Source organism: Taeniopygia guttata, chromosome 3 (genome assembly GCF_048771995.1).
Source record: "Taeniopygia guttata chromosome 3, bTaeGut7.mat, whole genome shotgun sequence".
Lineage (NCBI taxonomy): Eukaryota > Metazoa > Chordata > Aves > Passeriformes > Estrildidae > Taeniopygia > Taeniopygia guttata.
In genome coordinates this window covers 20,675,595-20,687,731 of record NC_133027.1, presented here as the reverse complement: position 1 = coordinate 20,687,731, position 12,137 = coordinate 20,675,595, and the positions used below count along the sequence as shown (strand labels likewise).

Here is a 12,137-nt window from a genome sequence, read left to right as displayed (position 1 = left end):
CATGGTCTTGGAGGACAGGTGCCAGAGTCAGAGATAGACAAGGGTCATGCTTCTGATCAGCAACAGGAGGTGTGTCTGAGGAATTCTTTCATAAATGAGTAAGATGCGGTGTTCTTTTGGTATTTGAACAGTGATATTATCAACTTAATGATCTTTTTATGAGTTAAAAGAGAATGAATTGAGATACTGATACCTGAACATTATACATGTAAAAGTTTTGTTACTGTCTTTTATTACAAATATAATATTCTATGGATCTTTACATTGCTCAGAAAACATCAGATTGTTCTAGGTCGTATAGTACAATTTGCTTAGCTATTGCACTATGAGGACTATTCTTCTCTCTGCTGTTTAAACTGTTTAAACTGTGACTTAGCAAGCTGGCTGATATGCAGTGATTTTTGTTTTGTTTTGTTTCTTGGGTTTTGGGGTTTTTTGGGGGTTTATTTTGTTGGGGGTTTTTTTGGGGTTTTTTTGTGTGTGTGTTTGGTTTGTTTTTTTTCTTTTTTTGCAAAATTCACTTAAAGACACCTGAACCTAGACCTCTGATGGTAAATTTTCATGTAAACAATTGTTGTAGATAGCCAAGGGTGAGCACAATTGCAAGTGTATGGGAAGTTTATTCCAAAAGCAAAAATGGAAAGGAATAAGGCTCTTTCCTAGGGTCAATGAGTCAAGGTGAGGGTCCTTACCACAGAGCTTTCTGAGAACCCATTCAAGGTCACTGAGGAGTTGCCATGAGCATGCTTTTAAATTTATATGGCAAAATACAAACTAATTATGTTGTAAAAAAAAAAACCCTGTGAGTCTGTTTTGTAAGTGCAAAACACATATATATTTTTAATAACAGTGAAAATGACGCATATTATGTTTGTCTGTAGTATTTGTGAATAATTTCCAAACTGGCTCCATTATTTCCTAATAGTGAATATTTTTAAAGTACTCCAAGCTCATTATTTGTGCACAGCTCATTTTAGTATTCACCATTTGTGGCTGAGCAATTTGATACTTACCCATTAGGGGAATCTAATTTTATTCATTTTAAAAATTGCTTTGCTCAGTCAGAGCTCAGCTAGTATGACCTTTTTAATTGGAGAATAATGGAGAATAAGTTATGACTGGTGCTTAATGCCACCTTTTAATTACTGAATGAAATGTAAGGATATGTAAATGTCATTCTAATTGAAAATCAATCACTGAAATCTTTTCAAATGCCAAATAATATGATCTTTGAACACCAACGAGAAAATTAATTTATTCAGAAATATTATACATCTTCATTATTGTGGAGATGATTATAATACTAATCTGCACTTATAAACTGATATTACTCCTAGCCCTTTCAAAATTCTTTTTAAAATGTCATAACTGTAACTCAGAAATGCTTATTTTAGTATAACTATTTTTATTAATATTGGAGTGAGGAAACCTTTACAATCATCCAGAGGTTTTAGACTATACTGAAAATTTTTTAAAAACACAATTCAAATGGCAGTTTGCATTTTAAGCAAGTTTTATTAATGCTTTCTGTCTCCTCTAGGGAATTCTTGGGTGTAAAAGAGTTTGGGGTTTTATTTAACTGAAAGAAACTATCCAGATACAGATACAAAACTTCTGTGTAAACAAATGTCTAAACATGAGGCAGCATTGAGATTTATGATATATCAATCACAGTGAAACAATGCTTCCTTGGAAGAAACAAAAAAAGTTCAAATTTCATAAGGCACAAGGGTACAATCTTAAGAGCAGCTGGTAATGTGTGGCAAGGAAGGCCTGGAGACAGGATCTGATCTCTGCTTGTGCTGAAAGCAATGGGCTTTTTGCTGTTACGGCTGCCAATGGTGAATGTCATCAGGCTGCTCAATATTACAACAAATCTCATCCATGTCTTTCCAGGATGCCATATACCTCAGTTAGTGAGCCTTAAAAATGCCTGGGAAGAGTCAACAGACTTTTTATTGTAAAGCTTATACATATGTTTTACCAGCACTTCTGAGTTTTATTAATAAAACAAATTTTTTCCTTTCTAATCTGAAATCTTATCATGGAATTGGTGAATAAATAGCAGTGTCTGGCAGGTGTCAGTGCTAACCAAGATGTGATAGCTGTTAGGTCTTATTATGAAATTACATTATCTAACTTTAGCATAGGGCTGCGCCGGTGTGTCACCAGACCCAAATTAAAAAGTGTTGTAAAATAGAAAAATTATCTACAAAGTTTAAATCAGATGGAGAGGTCAAGCAGACAGAATGCTTTTCTATAATTAGATTGCAATGACTAAACATTTAGGCACTGTTGCCTGCACATTTGCTGGAAGTAATATCAGAAGTCATTAATAGCTCAGGTCAAAGCAGTCTTCCAAAAGTTTAGAGTAGTCAGATTTGGTTTTGTTTGTTCTGTTGTGTTTTGCAAGGGCTGATTTTCAAGAATATATTAATTTTGTACAAGAGTGACTTGAATTATAAAAGACCTCCTGTTAATGTCTAGCAGACATATGTGAAACTGATTTACAGTCAGAAGTTTTTGATCATTTTCAAACATAGTAATATAAAGCAGTACCAGTGATGTCAGCTGAGTGTCTTCCCAACCAAAAATACATGGAGAAAATATTATTTTATTACGCTAATTTACAGTGATGGTTGTCCTTTCAAAAATCATACTTTTTTTTTCAGTCTAAAACATATATGTGCAGTTGGCAAGGGGATACCTTGTGTTTCACAGTCGACTTTGCTCTAGGATTTACCTGTTTTGACAGTAAAACTAAGGTAAGAGTAAAAGAAAAGGAAAATATAACTCTGTATTGTTTTATTGTTATTGAAGTTATCATCTATTGCATTTTTTTATGCTAATGTCCAATATTTATTCCCCCAATATACTGTGCTATTTATTTATTTAGCCCTACTGAAATATAGTCAAGTAATAAAAGCAAAGGAAGTTTATGTTTAGCAGAGAACTTGGTTTGTTATAATGAAGAAACTTCAAGATTTATAAAATATTAGAAGTCAGGAAAAAAATGAAATGTCGTCTGATTCTATTTGTTTTGAAGCTACAGATATAAAATAGGATTAGTTGTTCTTCCATCATAAGAAATTTAGGTCAAGTTTAAAATAAACAGAATAAAGCCAAATGTTTTTCAAAATCAGAATCTAAAAGATTACATGCACTTATCTTGAAAAACAGTGGCTATATAGAAAGTGCCTGCACTTTCTATATAGCCACTGTGTTAACAATACATGCCAACTTCCAAGACCTGTCTATAATGCTACTATTTTCTGTATAATTTAGTGGTACTTTAATGTATATTATTCTCAGTGGATTTTAACACTTTTTTGACAGTAGAAGTAAACATATAAACTAAAAATGTTTCTGCATTGATAAAACTGTTCAGTAGAAGGTCAGCCTTCTCAAACATTTTTTAAAAACTTAGTCATTTTGAGAAAAGAGGGAACACACAGCATTTTAAAATACTGATGCAGGATTTCATTTTTGTATTATGGCATTTTGTGGGTTTTTGGGCTAAAATGCCCCCAAATTTCAAATATATTGAAATTTTGGTGCGGAGAAATAATGACCAAAATAGCATGAAAATTTAGACTAATTAAGTGTGCATCCCATGAAACAAGGATAAAATTTTGGAATATACTTTTGTATACACTTCTCTTCCTCAGGTGATACTGCGTTCTGGAATCCTGCTTCTTGCAAAATTATACATTTATTCTTCATCTGTGTGAGAGATGGAGATGTTCTCTGCATCCTCAAGCCTGAGTGAGGCAGTAATGGGTGACTTCTGCAGTTCATCTTACTTCCCATAATTGCCAGCTGAAGTTTACTGTGTTTTTCCATATGCATAGCTATTTCAGAATACTTCCTACCAATGCAAAAAAGATTCTTAAAATGATCAAGCAATTAACAGTTCATTAGGGACATAGCAATTTTACTAAAGAATCTATTTTTTCTTGGAGTTAATGAAAAAATTAAGGCCTTCTATTGATGCAAAGAATGCTCTTACACCCCAGCAGGTGTTCTGAGGATTATTAAAATAAAGACCAGTCCCCTGTCTCCTATGCTGTATGATTCTGGATCTCAAATTTTGGGCAACCAGCTCATGTACTCTTTGAAAAACACTCTTTTTTACACGTTGAAAAACAATTTTAAAAGGGCATTCTTATTACAAATTCTGAACTAAAAATCACAATACGTTTTGCCAGGGGTTGACCCTGGCTTCCTCATGAATTGGACAAATGAGAGGAAATACAGCTAAATGCTTGTGTATCCAGATAAAGGCACGGAGAGGTCACTCACCAGTGATCATCATGGGCAAAACAGACTCCACTTGGGCAAATCAGTTTAATTTATTGCCAATCAAATCAGAGTATGCTAATGAGAAATAAAAAACAGATCTTAAAACACCTTCCCCCTGCCCTTCTCTGCTTCCCAATTTTCTTTATCGCCTCCTCTCCAGCAGCACAGGCGGGTTGGAAATGAGGGCTGTAGTCAGTTCACCACATGTTGTCTCTGCCTCTCCTTCCTCCTCAGAAGAACTCCTCACACTCTTCTTGTGCTGCAGCTCTTCATGAACTGCTCCGGTGTGGGTCCTTCCCACCAGGTGCAGTCCTTCAGGAGCAGCACCTCCTGCTCCTGCTTCACTGACCACCGTGTCTGCAGGTTTTCTTCACTCCCATATTGTCATTTGTCTCTCCAACACAAGAAATATATCTTTAAAGAACTTTTCTAGAACAGTTTCTTTTCCTGCATCTATTCCAGGCTTTTGATGGGCTTAATTCATTCAGCTTTTATCTTTTTTGGGCCCATTTCTGAGATACTTCTGTAGCCTGCATCTGCTTTATATCTCACCGTAGAGATTCTTTTTTATCTTGTCAACCTTGTTGGTTCATTTTCCCCATCCTGTGCCTCCAGCTGCTCCTCCAACAGAAAGGGTTCCCAAAGTGTGCATTTTCTGCCATCTTCCAGCACTCTCTTCTTCTCATCTTTTCCACTCAGTGTTGACTGTTGAGAAAGATGATGACTCCAGCAATGCTTATTATTAGTAAATTGTTCCTAAGTTCTTGATTCATCTCCACCTTAGCAGTTATTACATAGCAAACATTCATCTATACTGTTTAAAGCCAAACTCATTTAAGCTTTTGACACTTTTCACGTGGTCTAATTAGGCCCTCTGGACCCAGTTAAAATCTGTTCATGAATGTAAAGTTTAAGCACCATCACAGTGCTGTAGCATACTTCAGTTTTACTTCATCTATTATATCTCTCTAAGACCTCAGTGACATTTATGTCTGCAGGGAATCAGGAGATAGTTTTTTATTTAGAGGACATTCCATTTTAAACTATGAATAGGGTTCTGAAGCCCACTGGTAGCACTGGTGTACTCAATAAAAATATTTTGAGAAAAAGGATGTTGGAAAAATGGAACACAGCAAACTTTTTTCCATGTGTGCTTTTAAAATAAGCTCTCAAGTATTTAAATTGTGTTTCTTCAGCAGTGTCCAGGGACTGAAGCACACCTCAACATGTGCAGAGAATTTTCATAAAGATTATAGGTATTAAAGGAAACATCAACAGGAAGTCCGGGTGCAAGTTGTTACCATGTGGAGTTTTTTTAATTATTCTTTTTCAGGTGATGAATAGAAAACATTCAGATAAATACAGAAAATTACCTTGATTTCAAAAATAATTTCCCAATTTTTGTTTTTACTAAATAGCTCCATAAATATTAAAGCATATTTGTGAATCTAGAGTTTGCCAACATTACTAAGATGCCATGCATAAACCTGTGGGAGACCAAGAAGCTTAGAAGTCATATATTTTACAAACCCACAATGTAGGACACATTTTTGTGCTTTCTGAGACTTTGATCAACAATAATGTTTTTTGCACCTCTATAGCTTTTTTGAGAACTTCAAACCACATCTCACACATCAGTAAGTTCAGCTTTGCAAGTCACAATTATCTAAGTTATGCAGATGAGCCAACTGAAATACAAAAGATCAAGATACGACATGGAATTGTATTCATACTGAAACTGATGCAAATATCCTCATGGATTTTTATGGAATTAAGCCTTTGCCATCTTTATTCTTTATGTAGGCAATTGAAACATTTATAGCTCAGAGAATTTCAAAATAGTTTAATTAATGAATTTTAATATTGCATCTTTTGCTTTCAAAACAGGTACAGAAATGTTAATTTTAAATGCTAGGAAAATAGCCTGTTATCATGCACTGCATTACTGCTGTAGTGCTTTATTTTAGTACACATACATTGATCATTATTCTATAGTTCTAGGTAAAAACATGTAGCAGAGTCCTTAATCAAATTTCTTTTTCTTTAGAATGTGCTGTGGAGGTTTAAATTCTCTCAGCTCAAAGGCTCATCAGATGATGGGAAAACAAGAGTAAAGCTGCTTTTTCAAAATCTAGACACCAAACAAATTGAGACAAAGGTAAGCAACATCCTGTTTTTCAATTTAGGTAAACATTACATAAAATTACTGTCAAGGCATCAGAAATCCCATTTACTGGGATATACATATCGTGAACACATCACAGCTTATCCTTTTTTGCTGATTCTTTAGAAAATCCACAATAAATGTAAGCAATTTAATACCCATAAATTTATTTTTCTATTTCTACAAGCCTGTTATTAAGTTGTGTTATGATAGTATTTTACTCTTTTAGAAAGATAATTTCTCTAAAGTTATTCTGTCAACCAACAGTAGATACAATGTCTAAAAATTGCACTTAAAAAAGATAAAGTAAAAATAAAATTTCATCCCAAGCTTGCTGTTGAATTAAAAAAAGAATTTTTCAGTTATGTGGTTTTAAAAAGAAGGATGAGAACTTTGGCATGATATGACAGAAAAGGAAGATAAGAGTGTTGTTCAACTGGGTTTTAGTTGACAAAAGCCAGTGAAATAAGAGAAAAGTATCTGAAGACCTATGAAAGTTTTCAAATACTCTTAACTGGAGTTGTACAAGTTAAAGTCACTTATAAATTTATATTTTTATATGTAGACCATACACAAAAGATATATGTTACCTATCCTTCTAATGTTTAAAATAATTGTAAGGGAAAAGTCCATAACCTTCCTTATTTATCATAAAGTTACAATACATACAATATATCCTTCTTTATACATCTGTATTAATAAATTATTCAGGATTTCATCAGTAAGCTTGAGCTGAGTTGCCTCTTGGCTCTGCTTTAAAAGATATTATAATATCTGTTACAAAAGGTAATGTATAATAATTTGTCTAGTAGCAGGCCATTTCCACTTCATTTCTCGCAGTAGTCCTTGGAGACAGAAAAGGACTACTCTCTTCATTTTATATGTGATCATCTGCTGCAGTGAGCTTACATAATTTGTTTCAGGTTAGACAGGAAGATTGTACTCATGCATAAACTACTTTTTGTATCTCTGTGCATTAAATCATTAGATAGTCCCTGTGTGTGATTAGCCAAGGGCTGCAATTCCATTGCTTGCAATGGAATTCTCTTACTTTAATACTGTATCATTCCTCTTTCTGTTATGGTAAACAATCTGATTTTTAAAATTTTATTTTCTTTTTATTTTTGTGCAAATTAGATTGTTTTTAATTGGTTTTACCTGATTTTACTCTTTGCTAGAAAAACTGTAAATTTTAGCATTTTTATGAAAATTTGGTTATCTGTAAAGTTATTGTAAATTAGTCCTTATGATAATTTTGCAGTAAATTTTGTTCAAGAGACAGATTTTTTTAAACATTAAAATTATTCTTTTACATAGATCTAATGAAAACATCTTGTAGTCAGCAAAATTCACCTTGAAAGTATCAGATGAAAATTGATATTGGATTGGTTCATACAGAATTCTTAATAGCTATGTACCTAAAAGTACATATGTGTTGCAAGTACTGGAAGATCCCAGAAAAAGCTCATTAAAGGCCAGAGGAAAGACTGTTACTAAGTAGCTGAGGATTTATTAGAATTTCAGTGATTACACCTTTTACAACTGCCTCTGCAAAGTGCAATGCACCCACTAGGATTTCACATTAAATGGGACTGGGACACAGCTGTGCAGCCTCTCCACTTCAGATAACTGGTATATGTAATCAACTGTATGGCCAGTACCTAAATGATATGATTTCTTAGACTTGAGAGTTACAGGCTGGCAGGAAAATGCCCAGCACTAATACCCATAGTACAATTCAGTATTTGCCTCTGCTTATTGCACTGAAAGAGATTTCATAGGGCCAGATGGTGCTATACAGTGAAATGCAGCCAATAACGAGAAACAAAAATGTTATCAAATAATAGAAGTTTCATTTTTCCTATGTAAATGAGCCACTATGCACAAAAGAAAGCTTGATGCAGATGACTTACGTTCCCTTGGTGTAAAACAGAGATTCAAGGCTGCAAAAGAATTTTCCAAAGTATGTCTAATTTTATATTACTATGAATTAATTCTTGGGGGTAAGAAAAATCACACTTGGGAATTCTGTCTTTGTGTCTTGTTTACTGGCTAGATGTGACGTTTCTTCTTCTTCTATTTTGGCTCCTAAATTTTAAGCCAAATACTTCTTCCTGTGCATTTTAGTATTAGGTGAATAGTACATTCTCCCATTTAAAAAAATTTCTGTTGAAAGGAGATAATAAGGAAAAGATTCCTGTCAGTTGTTTCTCCTTCAGGTTCTTCATATTCCCTATAGGTTCTTATAGTTTCCCACTTCAGTACTTCACTGAACTTACCCTGTATTTAGTATTGAGAAATTACAAGTAATCTTAGTAGATATTCTTTACCCAAATTTTCAAGATTTCCCTAAAAAATTTTTAAAAATATAAGATTAATACTTCCAGATTTGTATTAATGCTTTATTTCCCTTTGCTAAACTTTAGCTATATATCTGAAAATAAGACTTTTTTACCAAGCATATTTAAATTGAGCATTTCCCTTTTATTTTAATCTTACTTAGTCTTAAATATTTATTGAAAAAATATTTAAGAAAAAACATTGTGGTCAATAGAGTATTGTGAGACATATTGAAGTCTCATCTAGATGTTGCTGGTCTCATAAATTTCTTGTATATAAGAAGAAGATAACTTAAGAGCCCGGCATATTCTTCTCATCCATGATATGGCTACCAAGCCCTGATATACTTGCTGAGGTATAGAACCAAATTTAGAATTTTGGTTTCCATTTTGACTTTGATGTTGTCTGCAGCTAAAACATGGGTATCTTTATTTGGGCTTTTAACCTGAAATAAAAACCCCAACTCAAACCACAACAAACCAACAAACAAACAAACAACAGCAACAACAAAACCCAACAACAAGTAAAAAAAATCATTCTGATTGGAAAACATATCCTGAACAATACAGTGGTAACAGTTTTGCTCTGGTTAACAAATAACATACACTGAGGCTTAGCAGTGTCCTTAAAGTCGATAAATGCACAGGGCACAATAACACGATCTATAAGCCTCTCCATTATTTGCCTTTCATGTGATACAGGCTCATGTCTTGTTCAAATAGTGATTCTACAGCTCTCAGAAGTTCTCAGTAAAATTGCATGCATGGTAATAATGCAAGAATCCTGTCAAACTCTTTATGATATGTAATAAATCCAGCTCTCCTAGTGGGTGGATGAAATAAGAACATATATTTTTCTCCCTTGGCTCTGCACATGCAGTGAAGGAGGTCAGTGCAGTGTGCTCATTTTTTGTATTTTCAGTACCAGCAGGAAGTTTTGCAGTCTTGTCCTCCCACTGCTTTAATCCAATCTTTTGTGTTCTCTCTCAGTGTCTTCCTTCCAGTGCCTTTGTTGTACTTAATCTACTTATTACAGTAAACTGAAAGAGCTTTGGTTATTGAAATATTAGACATGCACAGATTCTCCTTAAAAACTGACAATCTCAATTAAAGAAAAAACCAGCAGACTCAGATAAGGAAAGCAAACATAAGGGTGCTGTTAGATGGTATAGTGCAAATAAAATGATCAGTTACTCATCTGCCTAACTACAGAGACAAATGTTACTTTAAAAAAATAAACTATCAGAGCAATATATTTGTTTGAAAGAAGTGTCATTGGTTCTTCTAGGAAGAATTCATATTACATTCCAAAGCTAGAGAGGCTGCATTTCCACCTATAAAACTGTATTCAAGATAGCAGAGACAAACTGTGTCCCAGTCTTCAGACTGTGCAATAGCTACATGTTCCCAAGTCAGAAAGCCATCCTTATCTTTTTCTAAATTCATATTTTGAGATTAACCCCCAGTCCTCCTCCCCCTTCCCTGTTGTAAACTACACGGAAGCATATCCTTACCCCAGCTAATCCTTAGGTATGTGTGATTATTCTTCATTATCTATACCTGACAAGATTGCAAAGCTGGCTGCAGGATTGCAAAGGGGCCAGCACTGATCAAACATCCTTCAGACACAAAGCTCCACAGCCTTACACCATTAGTGGTCTTCTTGATCAAACACTACTGTAATTAGCTGCATTTCTGGAAGCTTCTAGTGCACAAGGCCTCAGATGAGTCCCACTTTTTTGATGCCACCAGGGGTGGCCACATCTAACTGAGGCCTGCAAGACAGCATCTCCAGAGCTCTGCTCCTGTTTTATGATCCCAGAGGATTGCTCATCCTTTCACAAACCTAACATAAAATAGTGAAGATATGGGAGACAAGAGGAGTGAACCAGCTGGTAAATTGCATGAAGGGTGCCTATGTGCCACACATTTTGCTTTTCAGCTCTGTAATAACTTTCAAAATTGGCACCACTCCTGAAAATAATCCAAAAATAGGAGACAAGCAGTATTAACTGCGGAAAGTAGTGTTGTTGTCACATTAAAACGTAGGTTTAATGTTACTGCTAGTCTTCCACCACTATGTAGATTGTATCTTACAGAAACAAGAGCACATTAGTATTCAAAAGATTATTCACAACAGATTAGACAGCTTCTCTCAGATACAGAGGAGGGACTGCTGCAGTTTTATCCATGCTCTGAACTGTGATGGAAACAGAGGCATTGGGACAGACTGATTCACAGTCATGAGATATTCCTGTCTTTGCCCTTTTCTAAACCCAAAGCTCTCCAAATAAAGTTTTAAGAGCAGTCTGAAATTTTGTCTACAGTCTGTGTTAGGTTACCTCTGTTTGCTTATCTCCATAAACATTTATAGATTGGAAGTGCATAAAGCTGGAGTAGAGAAATTGGAGCTCTGTGAAGGGTTCCCTTCTCTCAGTTTGTTTGGCTGTGTTTGGTCAGTGTTTTGAATTTCAGAACCTAAAGTGAAATTGTTGGGTGATTTCAGTTGATTATGGAGCAAATCTAAGATTAATGGGAGTGGTCATATTTTTTAACTTCTTGATTTTGAAGATGGAATTCCAGTAGATGTAAAACACTTGATTGAGATAAAACTTATGTATTGAGGCCTGTATCATTTCATATTTCATATTTCATTAATAATAATGACTGTGTACATAATTTTAGTTTTATTAATCTTTGATAAGGAGATTTAAATAGTGGCATTGAAGTGTTTTGGTTTTGGTTTTTTTTTTTCCTGGAAGTGATTATATTAATTTATATTAATATTTAAAGTCAACCTCTATCAATAAAATGTATTTTAAGAAACCTCCTCCCATATTTGCTCCTCAAATGTCAGTTAGAATAGAAAAAAACAGGAGTTTTTTCCCCCCAAAATTAGGGCAAAGATGTCATGGGCTTAAATACACTCATGCTTTCCTCTGCTCCACTATGGCTTCTGCATCAGTTTCAGTCCCTTCAGGGGTGTTACCTGCTCTGCTATGGAGCACCCCCTACATCACTGGCCTTGTTACCTTTTTGGGGAATTTCTGCCCTTTCTTACCTACATTTACCCTGATGGACCCTGCCTCACTGTGAAGCTCAGCCACGCCTGGCAGAGCATTTAGTTGGACCTGGCTAGAACCTGCTGTATTTGGCACAGGGCAGCCCTGGTCTCTCCTTGAAGAGGCTGTGCCTGCAGGTCCCTCCACTCCCCAAAAATTTCCCAGTTATGCCCCAAATAGGGTCACAAAATCATGCCCTACAAATACCAGTGAATAATTCATTAGTAGTAGGACCACTTGTACCTAGTAAATACCTGGCCTTGGATAGCA

General features: G+C 34.9%; 1 protein-coding gene across 3 annotated transcripts in view; it reads left to right on the top strand.

The window, feature by feature from the left end:
* Positions 1-12,137, top strand: part of SNTG2 (syntrophin gamma 2) — a 226,420-nt gene that overhangs the window by 198,985 nt on the left and 15,298 nt on the right. For 2 of the 3 annotated variants that reach the window (XM_072926387.1, XM_002195418.6), the window contains 2 exons: positions 2,673-2,765; positions 6,350-6,460. In XM_072926387.1, the coding sequence (XP_072782488.1) occupies positions 2,673-2,765; positions 6,350-6,460 (204 nt within the window). The remainder of the gene's footprint in view (positions 1-2,672; positions 2,766-6,349; positions 6,461-12,137) is intronic. The other variant, XM_072926385.1, reaches the window with a different exon arrangement.